This window comes from Ictidomys tridecemlineatus, chromosome 5 (assembly GCF_052094955.1).
Source record: "Ictidomys tridecemlineatus isolate mIctTri1 chromosome 5, mIctTri1.hap1, whole genome shotgun sequence".
NCBI lineage: Eukaryota > Metazoa > Chordata > Mammalia > Rodentia > Sciuridae > Ictidomys > Ictidomys tridecemlineatus.
In genome coordinates, this window is record NC_135481.1 from 10,712,253 (window position 1) to 10,724,452 (window position 12,200).

At 39.2% G+C, this 12,200-nt stretch overlaps 1 protein-coding gene across 3 annotated transcripts in view; it reads left to right on the forward strand.

Annotated features, from left to right (window-relative positions):
* Nptn (neuroplastin) overlaps positions 1–12,200 on the forward strand; it is an 86,600-nt gene that overhangs the window by 33,751 nt on the left and 40,649 nt on the right. For all 3 annotated transcript variants that reach the window (XR_013438705.1, XR_013438706.1, XM_005316772.5), the window contains 3 exons: positions 890–1,237; positions 6,084–6,255; positions 10,425–10,519. Coding sequence is in view for 1 of the 3 variants with exons in the window: in XM_005316772.5 (XP_005316829.1) it covers positions 890–1,237; positions 6,084–6,255; positions 10,425–10,519 (615 nt within the window). In the remaining 2 variants the exon portion in view is untranslated. The remainder of the gene's footprint in view (positions 1–889; positions 1,238–6,083; positions 6,256–10,424; positions 10,520–12,200) is intronic.

Here is a 12,200-nt window from a genome sequence, read left to right on the forward strand (position 1 = left end):
ACTAGGTAGAGAGAGCCTGTAAGAAAGCATGGCATTTTCAGGAGATATTTCTAATTGTATGGAATTATGGAGGGCATATTCCCTGTATTCACTAGCAATGAATTGGGTTGCTGTTAACTGCTGGGTCAACTCCTGAGCTGACCCCAATAGTAATTCTCAATCTGCTGTGAAGTGTCCAGTTCTGTGCCTGAGGATCTGCATTCAAGTAGAAGCTGCCTGGTTATAGAAAACTGCGCTTTTTTTTTTTTTTGTCATAGGCCTCTGAAAGAATAGGAGTTGGGGAAAATCAAATCTAAACTCATGGTAGAATCCTGCATGAGAGAAATGTGCTACCTTTCACCAAAATTTGGGACTCTTGAGTCCCAAAAGAAGATACCAGTAGGTCAGATAATACTTCTTGTTGAGGCTTACTAAAAGACATTGCATCTCAAATGAAATGCTTACACATCCAAAAGAGAGATCCTGACTTGGCATATAAACCTACTGCCACTTCTGGTTATCTTTCATCACTTGCTTGAGTTTGAAAAGGTAATGGTTTATGCTCTAAGGAAAGAGGCTCTTTCCCAAAACCTGAGGCTTTCTCATTCCTACCAGCTGGGCCCATTGCTAAAATGCTTTCCAGTGGGCTTGCTTCTGCCTGGCCAGCACCTGAGCTGCCCCAGCTTGCAGTTGGCCTGCCTTTGCTTCATAAGCTTCCCAGGGTGGTTCTTCTTCTAAAAGCTTGTATGAATTGCTATTACTGTCTCTTTATAGTTTAAAAATGAATCCTTTTTTGTTCTTTGCAACTCATTTGCTTTTTTCTTTTCTTTAAATTACTATTAACACCTGTTGATTCTTTTTTTTTTTTCTGGTTGGCCTGTCACTGCATTCCTGCTCCCCCTCCCTCTAGCTGGGTTTGTCAAGTCGCCCATGTCAGAAACTAAGCTCACGGGGGACGCCTTTGAGCTGTACTGTGACGTGGTCGGGAGTCCCACGCCAGAGATCCAGTGGTGGTACGCAGAAGTCAACCGGGCAGAGTCTTTCAGACAGCTGTGGGACGGTGCTCGGAAGCGCCGTGTCACCGTAAACACCGCCTACGGGTCAAACGGCGTGAGTGTGCTGAGAATAACCCGGCTCACCTTGGAGGACTCTGGGACTTACGAGTGCAGGGCCAGCAACGACCCCAAGAGGAATGACTTGAGGCAAAACCCCTCCATAACATGGATTCGAGCCCAGGCCACCATAAGCGTCCTTCAGAGTGAGTCCAGCACCCTACAGTAGTAGTACTGTAGTCATTAGAGGTGGCCCGATGACCCTTCCCTCTGCTACCTTTTCCTCTTCCCCAGTATGATCGCTCACCCCACCCCTTGTCTTCGTTTTTTTCAAACCCACGACCCTTCTGGTTTTAGTGTATGAAAACATCTGTGGCAACTTTTTTTTTTCTTCTTTGCCGTCCTCTCTGCCTCCCTTATTTCCCCACCCTTCTCTGTGTCTTTCTCTTCAGGAACAAAGAACTTGAGGAAATCCATGACTGTCCAAAATCATCCGTGTTGGGGAGAGGTGGGGAGGGAGAACTGGGGAAGTTAAAAAAAAAAAAAATCAAATATAAAACCAGGCAGTCAAACAAGGGTAGTGTTGAAATTGTTTCTTTCCCTTCCCTTTAATTTTGTAGTAGGTTTCCTGCTATCCTTTTGCTGGTTTCTCCTCTGGTGCCTTTCTATTTTTGTTTCTCTCCCCAGTCTAACTACTTTTTATTTCTTCTGTTCATCTGTTTGAAGCTCTCTGAGTAGCTGCCTTCACCTCTATGGTTTTAAGTTTGTGTCTGCCCAGCCTCTTCCCTCACTGTAACTTAGTGTCATCCTGTTCTGTGATGGGAATGTTGCCATGGGTGCAGTGTGGTGATGTGTTTTGATTGTTGGATGGCACATAAGCTTGGATATTTCCATAGTTTTAGCTCTTTTTCTTTTCTAAAACAGTGGCATGTTCTTCTCTGACAGCAACCCTCCACTGCAGCAGTACATCCCTCACTGGGCCTATACATTCATTTCCCTGTTTTTTGTTTGTTTTTAAGCAGCAGCCCAAGATTACTTCCATGTCTTGCTTGCCATTAGGAGCTAGGTGATACAAAGCTGCAAAATATATTTTTAAAGCCCCATCACCATGTCTCAAAGTCCAGTTGCATCTGATTTCTATTTACAGATAGTTTGACTTTGATGACTGTTGGCACAGTGTTCCTCATACCAGAGGATGGCAGCCTCTGAAGTAGTTTGGAAGCCATTCACAATGGCCTTCTCTTTATGTCTTAAATACAACACTATTTCTCAAAGTGATGGAGTAAGCTGAGTATAGGGGTCAGAATTCTCCCCTGCATCTATTATAGTAGGCACAAGTGAGACATCTGACATAGCAGCTTTTGTGCTCACTTCTTTTTTCTGGAAAGTGACTTTTGCTTTGTATGACAGGAAGGAGGAAGAGGCACCATAGAACTAATGCTCTTGACCAGGAAGTGTTTCAGCCCCATCTTAGACCTAGTTATAATTGAGGTTACATTCTCTATTTGATAGAAGAAGAATGTGGATTTATCACATTATCTTCAAGGGCTCAGTGAGAGACCTATAGCCACTTTTAGCTTAAAGACCTGACTGATAGAGTAAAAGTAATAAAGTACTATTTTATGAGGAATTTGGTAATAACACGGGAGGTAATGTGACATGGGCTCTGAATCTGCATATGGAAAATAGCACATTAATGTCTGTTCTTTGTAGCTATTTGGGGAAGATTTCTGTGGGGGTTGGGATAGGCCTTAGAGGAGAGAGAGGATAGGCTGCTGCAGTTGGCACTGTTGAATCAGAGAACCTGCTCTGTAAAGGGGGAAAAGAAAACCTTGTCTATGTGAAAATGGGGAACATTAACCCAGCAATTTTTCTTTTCTTTTCTTTTCTTTTTAACAATTTTTTCCCTTGCACGCCTCCTTCTCCTGCCCCCTTGCTCCTTTCCTTATAACATCAGAATTTCTCATGTGGCCACAAAAGTCTGCAGAAGTTTAGGCATGGAAGGACTGGGCATTTGGTAGTTATTCTTCCAAGAGCCTGGCTCATAGCTAGAAAGACTAGGCCTGGGGGCTAGAAAAAGATGAGGTGCCTACCCATCAATCCCAGAAGTACACAGCATTCTCCCATTTACTTAGAAATAAGCTTCCTACCTTAAGAGTGTTTGTATGTAGTTAACCAAATCCTGGCCAGTCATTCTTACTCTAGACTTCCCAATCAGTCACTCAACCCAAGTTAGCTGTTTGTTGGTCCCTACCCCCCCTTTTTTTTTCTTTGATGAACACCCTAAATTCAACTGTAATTGTTTTATCTTAGGCATCCAAGAAGAAATTGCCTGTCTGGGGAGGTTGAAGTCTTCTAAGAATAACCCCCTGGCAATACTTTTCCCAAAGTTCTTTGAATGATGTAATGCAGGAAGAGAAATGTGCCCTGTTTTTAGGGTGTCTCTGTGGCCATAGCATTTTCTTTATACATGATGACTAGGATAAAGGTCTCCTACCAGATGCTTCTAAATAAAAGTCAGTGGCAGATAAAAATGTTTGAACTTCTCCTAAATGTTCATCTCTCTCGAACTTTGGACAGTACTTGGCCATAGAAATAAAAGTCCCACCTTCATCTGGGTGCAGAATGCAGATATGGCGCCATGGCCAAGGATTGGTCAAGCACTGGTTTCCATATACAGCAATACATAGGAGGCAGGCTACCTACCCCACAACCCTCCTATGCTGCAGAATCATATTTAAGCCTATTTAAATTATCCACTTGCTCCCAACTGACTCTCTCATGGATCTTTTAACATTAAGGGGAAAAGTGCTTTCCTTTGCCTTCCAAGAATTCTTGGCAGAATGTCTACCAGATTACTTTCATCAACTTCTTAATCTCCCTGAGCTGCAATGGTCATTTGCATCGCTACAGGTAAGAATAGCATTTATTTTGGCCTCCTTGTATTTAAACATCTGGAAACTCTTGGCCTCATTCTCAGAGTTCAGCCTTTCTCAGTGCAATCTGAGAAGAAGAAACCAAAGGAGTCCTAAGCGGGGCGGAAAACGAAATCGGATAATAAAAATTTAGTAAAAACCTGAAAGTGTGTTTGGATTTTAATGTTGCCTTGATATTTTTTTAATTTCTCTTCTGTGGAGTACTGGTTCTTTTTTCTCTTTTGTTTTTGCTTGGTTTTGATTTTTCTTGGAATTGTGATGCTTTCTGCTGATGGTGTGTGTGCGCCTTTCATTGCAGGGTTTGCAGCCATTCAGCTCTACTTCTTAAGGCCCAGGGATTTGGCTTCTGTCCAGTGTGTCTTGGAAACCATGGGGACACCACTGCGCTAACATGTTCACATGCATCTGCTTTTGTCTTAGTGGCTGCTATGCCTCCATTATCTGTACATAGAGACCCTGTTTGGTGTTACTGATAAGAACCAGTGCTGAATGGAAGATAACCACTATCCTTTTGCTAGAATTGGAAATTAATAGAATCACTTTGTTAATTGAAAAACTTACGGATTTGCTTTATCACAAGTTTGTTTGACAATATGAACTTTGTAGTCAGAAATGTTAAATTGGTTAGGAGATCTTAAGGCATTATGTTTTCCAAGTATCCCATGACTGTTCCATCCTCTTCCCCTCCCTGAACAACAACAGAATGGTTCTAGTAGAGGAAGATAATTCTGTTCTTCATAATCAGAACTATATTACATAAAATGGCGAAGGGAAAATGCTTGGGACAGGAAGCTGCTATAGGCAGGAAGTAGTCAGATACAGGGTAATGGGAAGTCAATCATGGGTTTCTGAGAAAGAACTGGGGGGCGCACAAATAAATACCCCTTAATGTGATGAGAAAAGATGGTTAGTGTAGACCTCACCTGAAAATGTTTGACCAAAAATAGAAAAATAATAGCCTAGGAAAAGATTAAAGACTAATAATAATAGCAACAAAAGATAGGATAACCTAGAAACCTCCAGACTTTAATATAGCAACGAAGATTTCAAAATGCTTTAAAGATAAGCCTTCTAGGAATGATAGTGTGACTTAAAGTTTTTCTGCCGTGTTATATTTGACTAATATATAGGTTATTTTTGTAGGTAAACTGGTGATCCCAGTTTATCTAAGCCTAGGATAGAACTAGAAAGTAAAGTTACATAACTTGCCTTAGGTTGGAAGTTTGGGTGAGGTGTGTGTTTTGGGGGGTGGGGTTAAGGGATAGAGAATTCAATCAGATGTGTTTTCTAGGTCCATTTTTTCCACTAACAATAATTACAGCCTTGTCATTTCACCTTTCTAGCTCTTGAAAAGAGGTATTTAGTAAACTCTTAGGGCCTTGCAGCTCTAAAATTCCAAGACATTGCACTATAGTGTATTATTTTGAAATTGAATGTTTTAAAGTGCAATTGTGGAAAAAAATGTTTTGGGAATAAATATGGGCTGAAGAGAAGAAGAACTGATAGTTCTTTAAGAATTTTCCCTCCTTAAAATTCAGAAAATTCAAGAGACTTCCAGTGGGAAGTTTGCTTTTAGGATATACACTTTTTTTTGCATAAATAATGGCCGTGAATGGTTTGCCACAGGTTTAACAGATTTAAATGTGGGGAAAGCCATACATGTATTATTTAATTACACTTATTACTGTTCCAATAGGTGTAGACTCCAATGACTCTCATAGAGAATTTATTAGTTATAGAAATGATATTGCCTTTGTTTTTAGAACTGCAAAGTAAAGCCTGGTTTTCTAGTTGAAGCTGAATTGGTCGATGATTCTTATATCAGAAAAAGGTGGTATTCAAAAATTGTTGCCAGTACATATACCTGTAATATTCCCATTCTTTCACGTCTAGGCCAACTGGTCTTCAGGCTTTGTCTGCACTAGTGGTCATTTGCTTATAATCATTGTTTTTCCTTTTTTGACTTCCTCCAAAGTGATAAAGTGAAAGTCCTCATGTGGTCCTGTCTGCCCTCCCTTTTCTTCTAATTTCCCCTTCCTATCCCACCCAACTCTAAGGCCAGGGTTACAGACAATGGAAAGCTCTGGCCCCCTATCATTGTACACTCTAATTGCAGAGCCAAGAATTGTCACCAGTGAAGAAGTCATTATTCGAGACAGCCCTGCCCTCCCTGTCACCTTGCAGTGTAACCTCACCTCCAGCTCTCATACACTTACATACAGCTACTGGACAAGGAATGGGGTAGAATTGACTGCCACTCGTAAGAATGCCAGCAACATGGAATACAGGTGAGAGGGGCTAGCAGCTCTTTGGAATATGGGTGGGAGTGTGGCTGAGCTTACTTGACTTTTTGTAAGTCATAATCATTAAGACTTTACATACATGTTGAAATGACGAATCTGAGAATGATGTTTAAAAGGTGCGTTGGGAACTGTTTTCTCACAGTGAATTGAAATGTTTCTTAAAGTGTTACCTATTTATTGACACGTTTCGACTTGTTTTCTCTACAGGCCTTTCTTACTAATGCTGTTCAAGCCTTATTAGGAGTTTACATATAGATGTTAAAAAGATTAGTCTGAGGCCATTATTTAACAAATGTAATGTAAACTTTTTCCTTTCACTTCTTTCTCTTTTTAAATTGGTGCATTATAATTGCACATAATAATGGGATTCATTATGCTATATTCATACATGCACATAATTTACCAAATAAATGCTATGTCCATGTACAGATGCGCCGTATCAAATTCCACTTATATATAATTATAATGCACTAATTAAAATAAAAATCATAGCACTAATAACAATAATAATAATAGAAGGGAGATCAGTAGATTAGGGTAGTAGAATTGTGGGAGCAAAGAAGAAAAGAAAAGGGAGGGAAGGTACTGGGAAGTGAACTTTTATTTCAGTGAATTTAAGTATTTACTAAACTATGAACTATGATATGAGATATATTTGTTCCTCTCCTGGATAGTCTAGTCCAGTATATCTCATGTGAGGTTCAAGAATCTTTAGTAAAGATTTCCAAATCATTCTACTAAGTACCCAGGTTTGAGAGCCATAGATTTCCCCTTACTCTGATAAAAGAGAAATTGAGGGCAAGACATAGTCAGCAGTAGAGTCACAGTTAAAATTCAGGTCTCTCGACATAATCCAGTGATTTGAGGGATCAGATCAAAATCAGCTTTGAGCCTCTTATTAAAGTAAGAGTCTCTTCAAGTGATTATTCTACTGGATAGGTACCCTAATGGATTACCTTTTTTAAAAAAATTTTTTTTAGTTGTAAATGGATCTTTTATTTTATTTATGTATTTATATGCAGTGCTGAGGATGGAAACCAGGCAAGTGCTCTACCACTGAGCCACAACCCCAGCCCCATGAATCACTTTTAATTTAAGACTGTTTAATATCACCATCACCTGGTCAGAAACAGCAGATACAGGGCCTTTTGGTAAACTATAGTAAGGATGGTGGCCTGGGAATATCCTCTGAAAAAAGTACCATACTTGGTGGTCTGAGTTATCTGGCAACCAAAGATTTAGTGTGCTTTTTGGATAATTTAGAATGCATAGCACCTTAGCTTTCTTAAGTATGTTTCAGTTTGGAAATTGATCTGGAAAAGGATCAGCTAAACCTGCTTGGCAGGTTGATAAAAGTATAAGGAATAAACACTGGAGTGAGGCTGGGAAAGCCTGTGTGTGCAGTAGTAGCAAGGACATTTTTCCAGTATTTTGCAGCATTGAGATCTTGTCAACCCCTTATTTAATCCACATGAATTTGTAGATCCTCTTTCTTTTGTTCAGGTGAGGAAACTAAGACTCAAAGAATAATTCTTGCCTGCTTTTAGGCCAAATAATGTATTTAATAAGTTTTAGAACCAAAGCAATGTTCCAAGTCTTCAGACTTTCTAGAATTATTTTTTGAAAAATTTCTCCCCGCTATTCCATACTATTTAGTGGTATATTGGTTAACCTTTTTCCACTGTGGTTTCTTCTGATAACATACTGGAAATAGAGCCTTGGCTATATCCTTGATAGCTTGGAAAGGGTTAAATCAGTTTACAATGTTGAGTGGAATGGAAGGCATTTATTCATGGTCTGTCCATTAGTTTTACAGATCTGTTTTTTACAATATCTCTTTCAAGGTGGCAGACATCCAGTCATACTTCTCTTGGATTTTGTGCAGTTGTCCACAAAGCTTTGAGCTGTTAATGTTATGGAGATTTTGACCTGTTTATAAAGTGCCTCTTCCCCTATTTTTCTCTTGACTTATCTGAAGCTCTTCAGGGATGTTTTGCATCACCAGAGTTTTCCAGGGATTCTGCATTTTTTTGGAGTAACAACTTGGCTATTCAATAAGTTAGCCATGGAGCCAATTTGAGAAGCCTGCTTCTGCCTACCTTATAGGAAACATTTTCTCTTTGACTCTCTGTCATCTTCAATTTTTCTTCTTCTCTTTCTTTTTTATTTTTTTTGGTGGTAGAGATTGAACCCAAGACCCTGTGAGTATTAGGCAAGTTATCTATCACTGAGCTACATCCCCAACCCTCTATTGGTTTCAATTTCTTCCCAATAGTGAGTCCACCGGGGAATGGTGTAGGGAGATTTTGTGCCCTAGACATGGCCTCAAGCTTGGGAGTCTTATTCCCAAGTATTTCTAAAGGAACTTAGAGTTTGTCTGAGCCCTGAAGATACAGCTACTCTTTCTCCTTCAAATTCTGGAGTACTTATTAAGAGGAGCTTATTTGTGTGTCTCTTCTTACTGGGAACATATAGATTTAAAACAATGCATTTGTGTCAATTTGGAAGATATTTTGACTACTCCTCTTAGAATGGTCTCCTGCTGTGGATATTTATAGACAGTCTTGGGGATGAGCTATGCATTTCCTCAATCTATAATCTCTCTCATTTTTTTTTAGTTGTATTGGACACAATACTTTCATTTTATTTATTTATTTTTATGTGGTACTGAGAATCGAACCCAGGTCCTCGCATGTGCTAGGCAAATGCTCTACCACTGAGCCACAACCCCAGCCCCTTAACCTGTGTTTCTTTTTTTTGAATGAACGTTGAGATGAGTAGATGCTTTTGGGCTAGTCAGTAGACAAGATTGGGAGTTTCTATTAGACATTAATTAGTGCAGTGGAGATTTGATCATCACAAGTATCATATTTTAATGACTGAGCAAAGAACAGGAGTTCAGTCTTATGTAAGTATCCTATGATCTGGAGATTATTTATTCTGTTTTCTGTTATTGCTAACCACCCTTTCTACATGTGTTTGGTATATGTATATGTAGACCAGAGTCTACTGAGGTGGAATGGAGTTGGCTCTCAGGGGCAAGAAAACTTATTTGGGCTCACCTGTAAGATTGAGAGGAAGGACATGCTATTCTGGCCACACATGCTTCTTGACAGTTATTCCTATCATTTAGTCATTCATTCATTCATCTACTGTACTCTAGCACCAAGTAAGGTGCTGGGTATAGAACTGTGTTCTAATTAAACAGTGTCTACCTACATAGAACTTGATCTGTTAGGAAATTAGACATTAATCAGACTATCACATAAATACATAATTAATTACACATAGTAATAAGTGCTGTGAAGAATCATAGGATAGTATGAGAGAGAATGTCAAGGAGGAGGATGAAATTTATATTTGGACTGGGAGGAGTGACATGTAAACCCAGACCTAATGGAAAAGGAGTTGGGTAGGCTAAGAGTAATGGGAAGAATATTTCATGTAAAATAACATCTTGTATGAAGGTTTTGAGGTAGGAATAAGCTTGGCACTTTGGGGAAAAAAAACAAAAACCTAGCACGGCTGGAAATTGGCATGAGATGAGGGAGGCTAGGGTGGTAGGCAGGAACCAGATCATGCAGGGCCTTCTTTAAAACTACATTTCTGTGGCTAATTCTTTGTTGGCAGATTTGGTTCTTTGCTTGAAAGCAGAAAAATAAACAAATTATACCTGAGTCCTGTTAGTGAGTAGTAGACTTACCTGAAAGGCATGCTTCTAAATAAGATCTTTAGAGAAGCTCAAAAAGGCTTGTTTTGTTTGTTTCTTCTGCTCTTAGTTTTCTGATTGGAACCAAGAAGTTTTTAGTGATTGTTGTATATAAACTGTACTAAGTATAAATTATAGTACTTTGTGTGGCATTATATTTTAATTACTTAACTTTGTAGTTTGTTTTCCCCATTGGACTGGAGTATCTTAAGGTTAAGGACCGTGGTCCATTCCATCTCTTTGTTCCTGGCACCCAGTAAGGAATAAGGCATTAATGTTTTGGGATATACAGAGGGAGGTTTTTGCTTTCAGTTAGGAAGAAGTGAGTTGCATCAAGGAACAGGATTTGGAGAGCATGGTCTCTGCTTGCTCCTTTTAAGTCACTTTTTGCTTATGTTTTAACCATTCCCAGTTATCCTCACTTCATTTTTCTTCCCATCTGCAGGATCAATAAGCCAAGAGCTGAGGATTCAGGCGAATACCACTGCGTATACCATTTTGTCAGCGCTCCTAAAGCAAATGCCACCATTGAAGTGAAAGGTATGACCCAGCAGAGGCTGAGGTGTCAGTATCTTACTCCTGAGACTTTACTTTGGTCTGGACTCTTGGTGTTCGGTTCTTCTTTTTTACCTTTTTACATTTCAAGAAGCAATGTATTATTATGGTTAGGACCCCAGACTCAGGAGCCTAGCTGCCTGGGTTTAAATGCAAACCCAAACATCTACTACCTGTGTGACTTTGGCAAGTTACTGGGTTTTCTATGCTTCTGTTTCCTTGTTTGTAAAATGAAGATATCAGCAATATTTATCTTGTGAGTTTGATAGGAGGATTAAAAGTAATTTAATAAGCTAGGCACTGTGGCACATACCTGTAATCCCAGTAGCTTGGGAGGCTGAGGCAGGAGGATTGTGAGTTCAAAGCCAGCCTCAGCAAAAGTGAGGCACTTTTAGAGACCCTGTCTCTAAATAAAAATACAAAAAAGAGTTGAGGATGTGGCTCAGTGTTCAAGTACCCCTGAGTTCAATCCCTAATACTCCACCTTTCCCCAAAAAATTAATAGAGTAGGTTTGAGTTGAAGAAATTGCTGTTTAGGGGCTGGGGTTGTGGCTCAGTGTAACAATGTTTGCCTAGCTTGTGAGAGGCACTGAGTTCAATCCTCAGCACTATATATAAGTAAAGTAAATACCCATTGACAGCTTCAAAAAGTATATTTTTACAAAATTGCTGTTTTTATACAACAGAAATGTTTAAATGTTGGCAATTCATATGGCCCAATCTTAGGTAGAGCTCTTAGAATATCACCTTACAGGTATTATTACATAGGGTTCCAGTGGGCTAACAGGATTTGGGAAAGTATAGTATGCAAGGTGAATATAAGCTGTTTGTAGGTAATTCATTAGAAATGTGCCTGAGGGTATATGGCATCATAAAGATGAGTCTTAGAGTTTTAAGAAGGGTAAATAGAACTATAAAAGTTAGAACCACCTAGTAACATCATTAATCTGTTTTTCTGTTACTCACAGGAAAAATGAAACCACTAGCTCTGTGTTCTCTGGTGAGTTTTTTGGCAGAGCTGGCCTAGGGCCCAGGTCTCAATTCCCCATCCAGTGTTTTTTCCATTATTATAAAATGACCAGGGGGAGGCAGGTCTACTATTTAATGTCACACTGAAAAGAGGAATTCTTTTATTTTTAGTGTTTTTCATTTTGCTTATGAAGGACCTAAACTTGTCCTTTAAATCCATATGCTCATTTCTAGAAGCTAGAAGGATAGATTTAGGAAAAAGTAAGGGCCTATGTAACAAGTATTCAGGTCTTCCTTAAAATATTTATAAGATTAACAATGCAGATTTAAGAAAGGCTTGCCTCGTGAGTGTAAGGCACTGGGTTCAATCCTCAGCACCACATAAAAATAAATAAATAAAAGGTGTTATGTCCTGTACCAAAAAAAAAAAAAAAAAAAAGAAAAGAAAAGAAAGGCTTAGTCAAATCCCCCAACCAAAGACTGAATATTCTGATATGCAGATGCTAACTCATAATAACAGGGTAGGGGGTAAGGGAAAAATAGAAGTGCTTTGGATTTAGACAAAGGGAATGAATGGCAGGGGGAATGGAAGTAAGAAAGATAGTAGAATGAATAAGATATTATTTTCCTATGTTCATACATGAATACACAACCAATGTAATTTATCATGTAGAACCAGAAGAATGGAAAGTTTTAC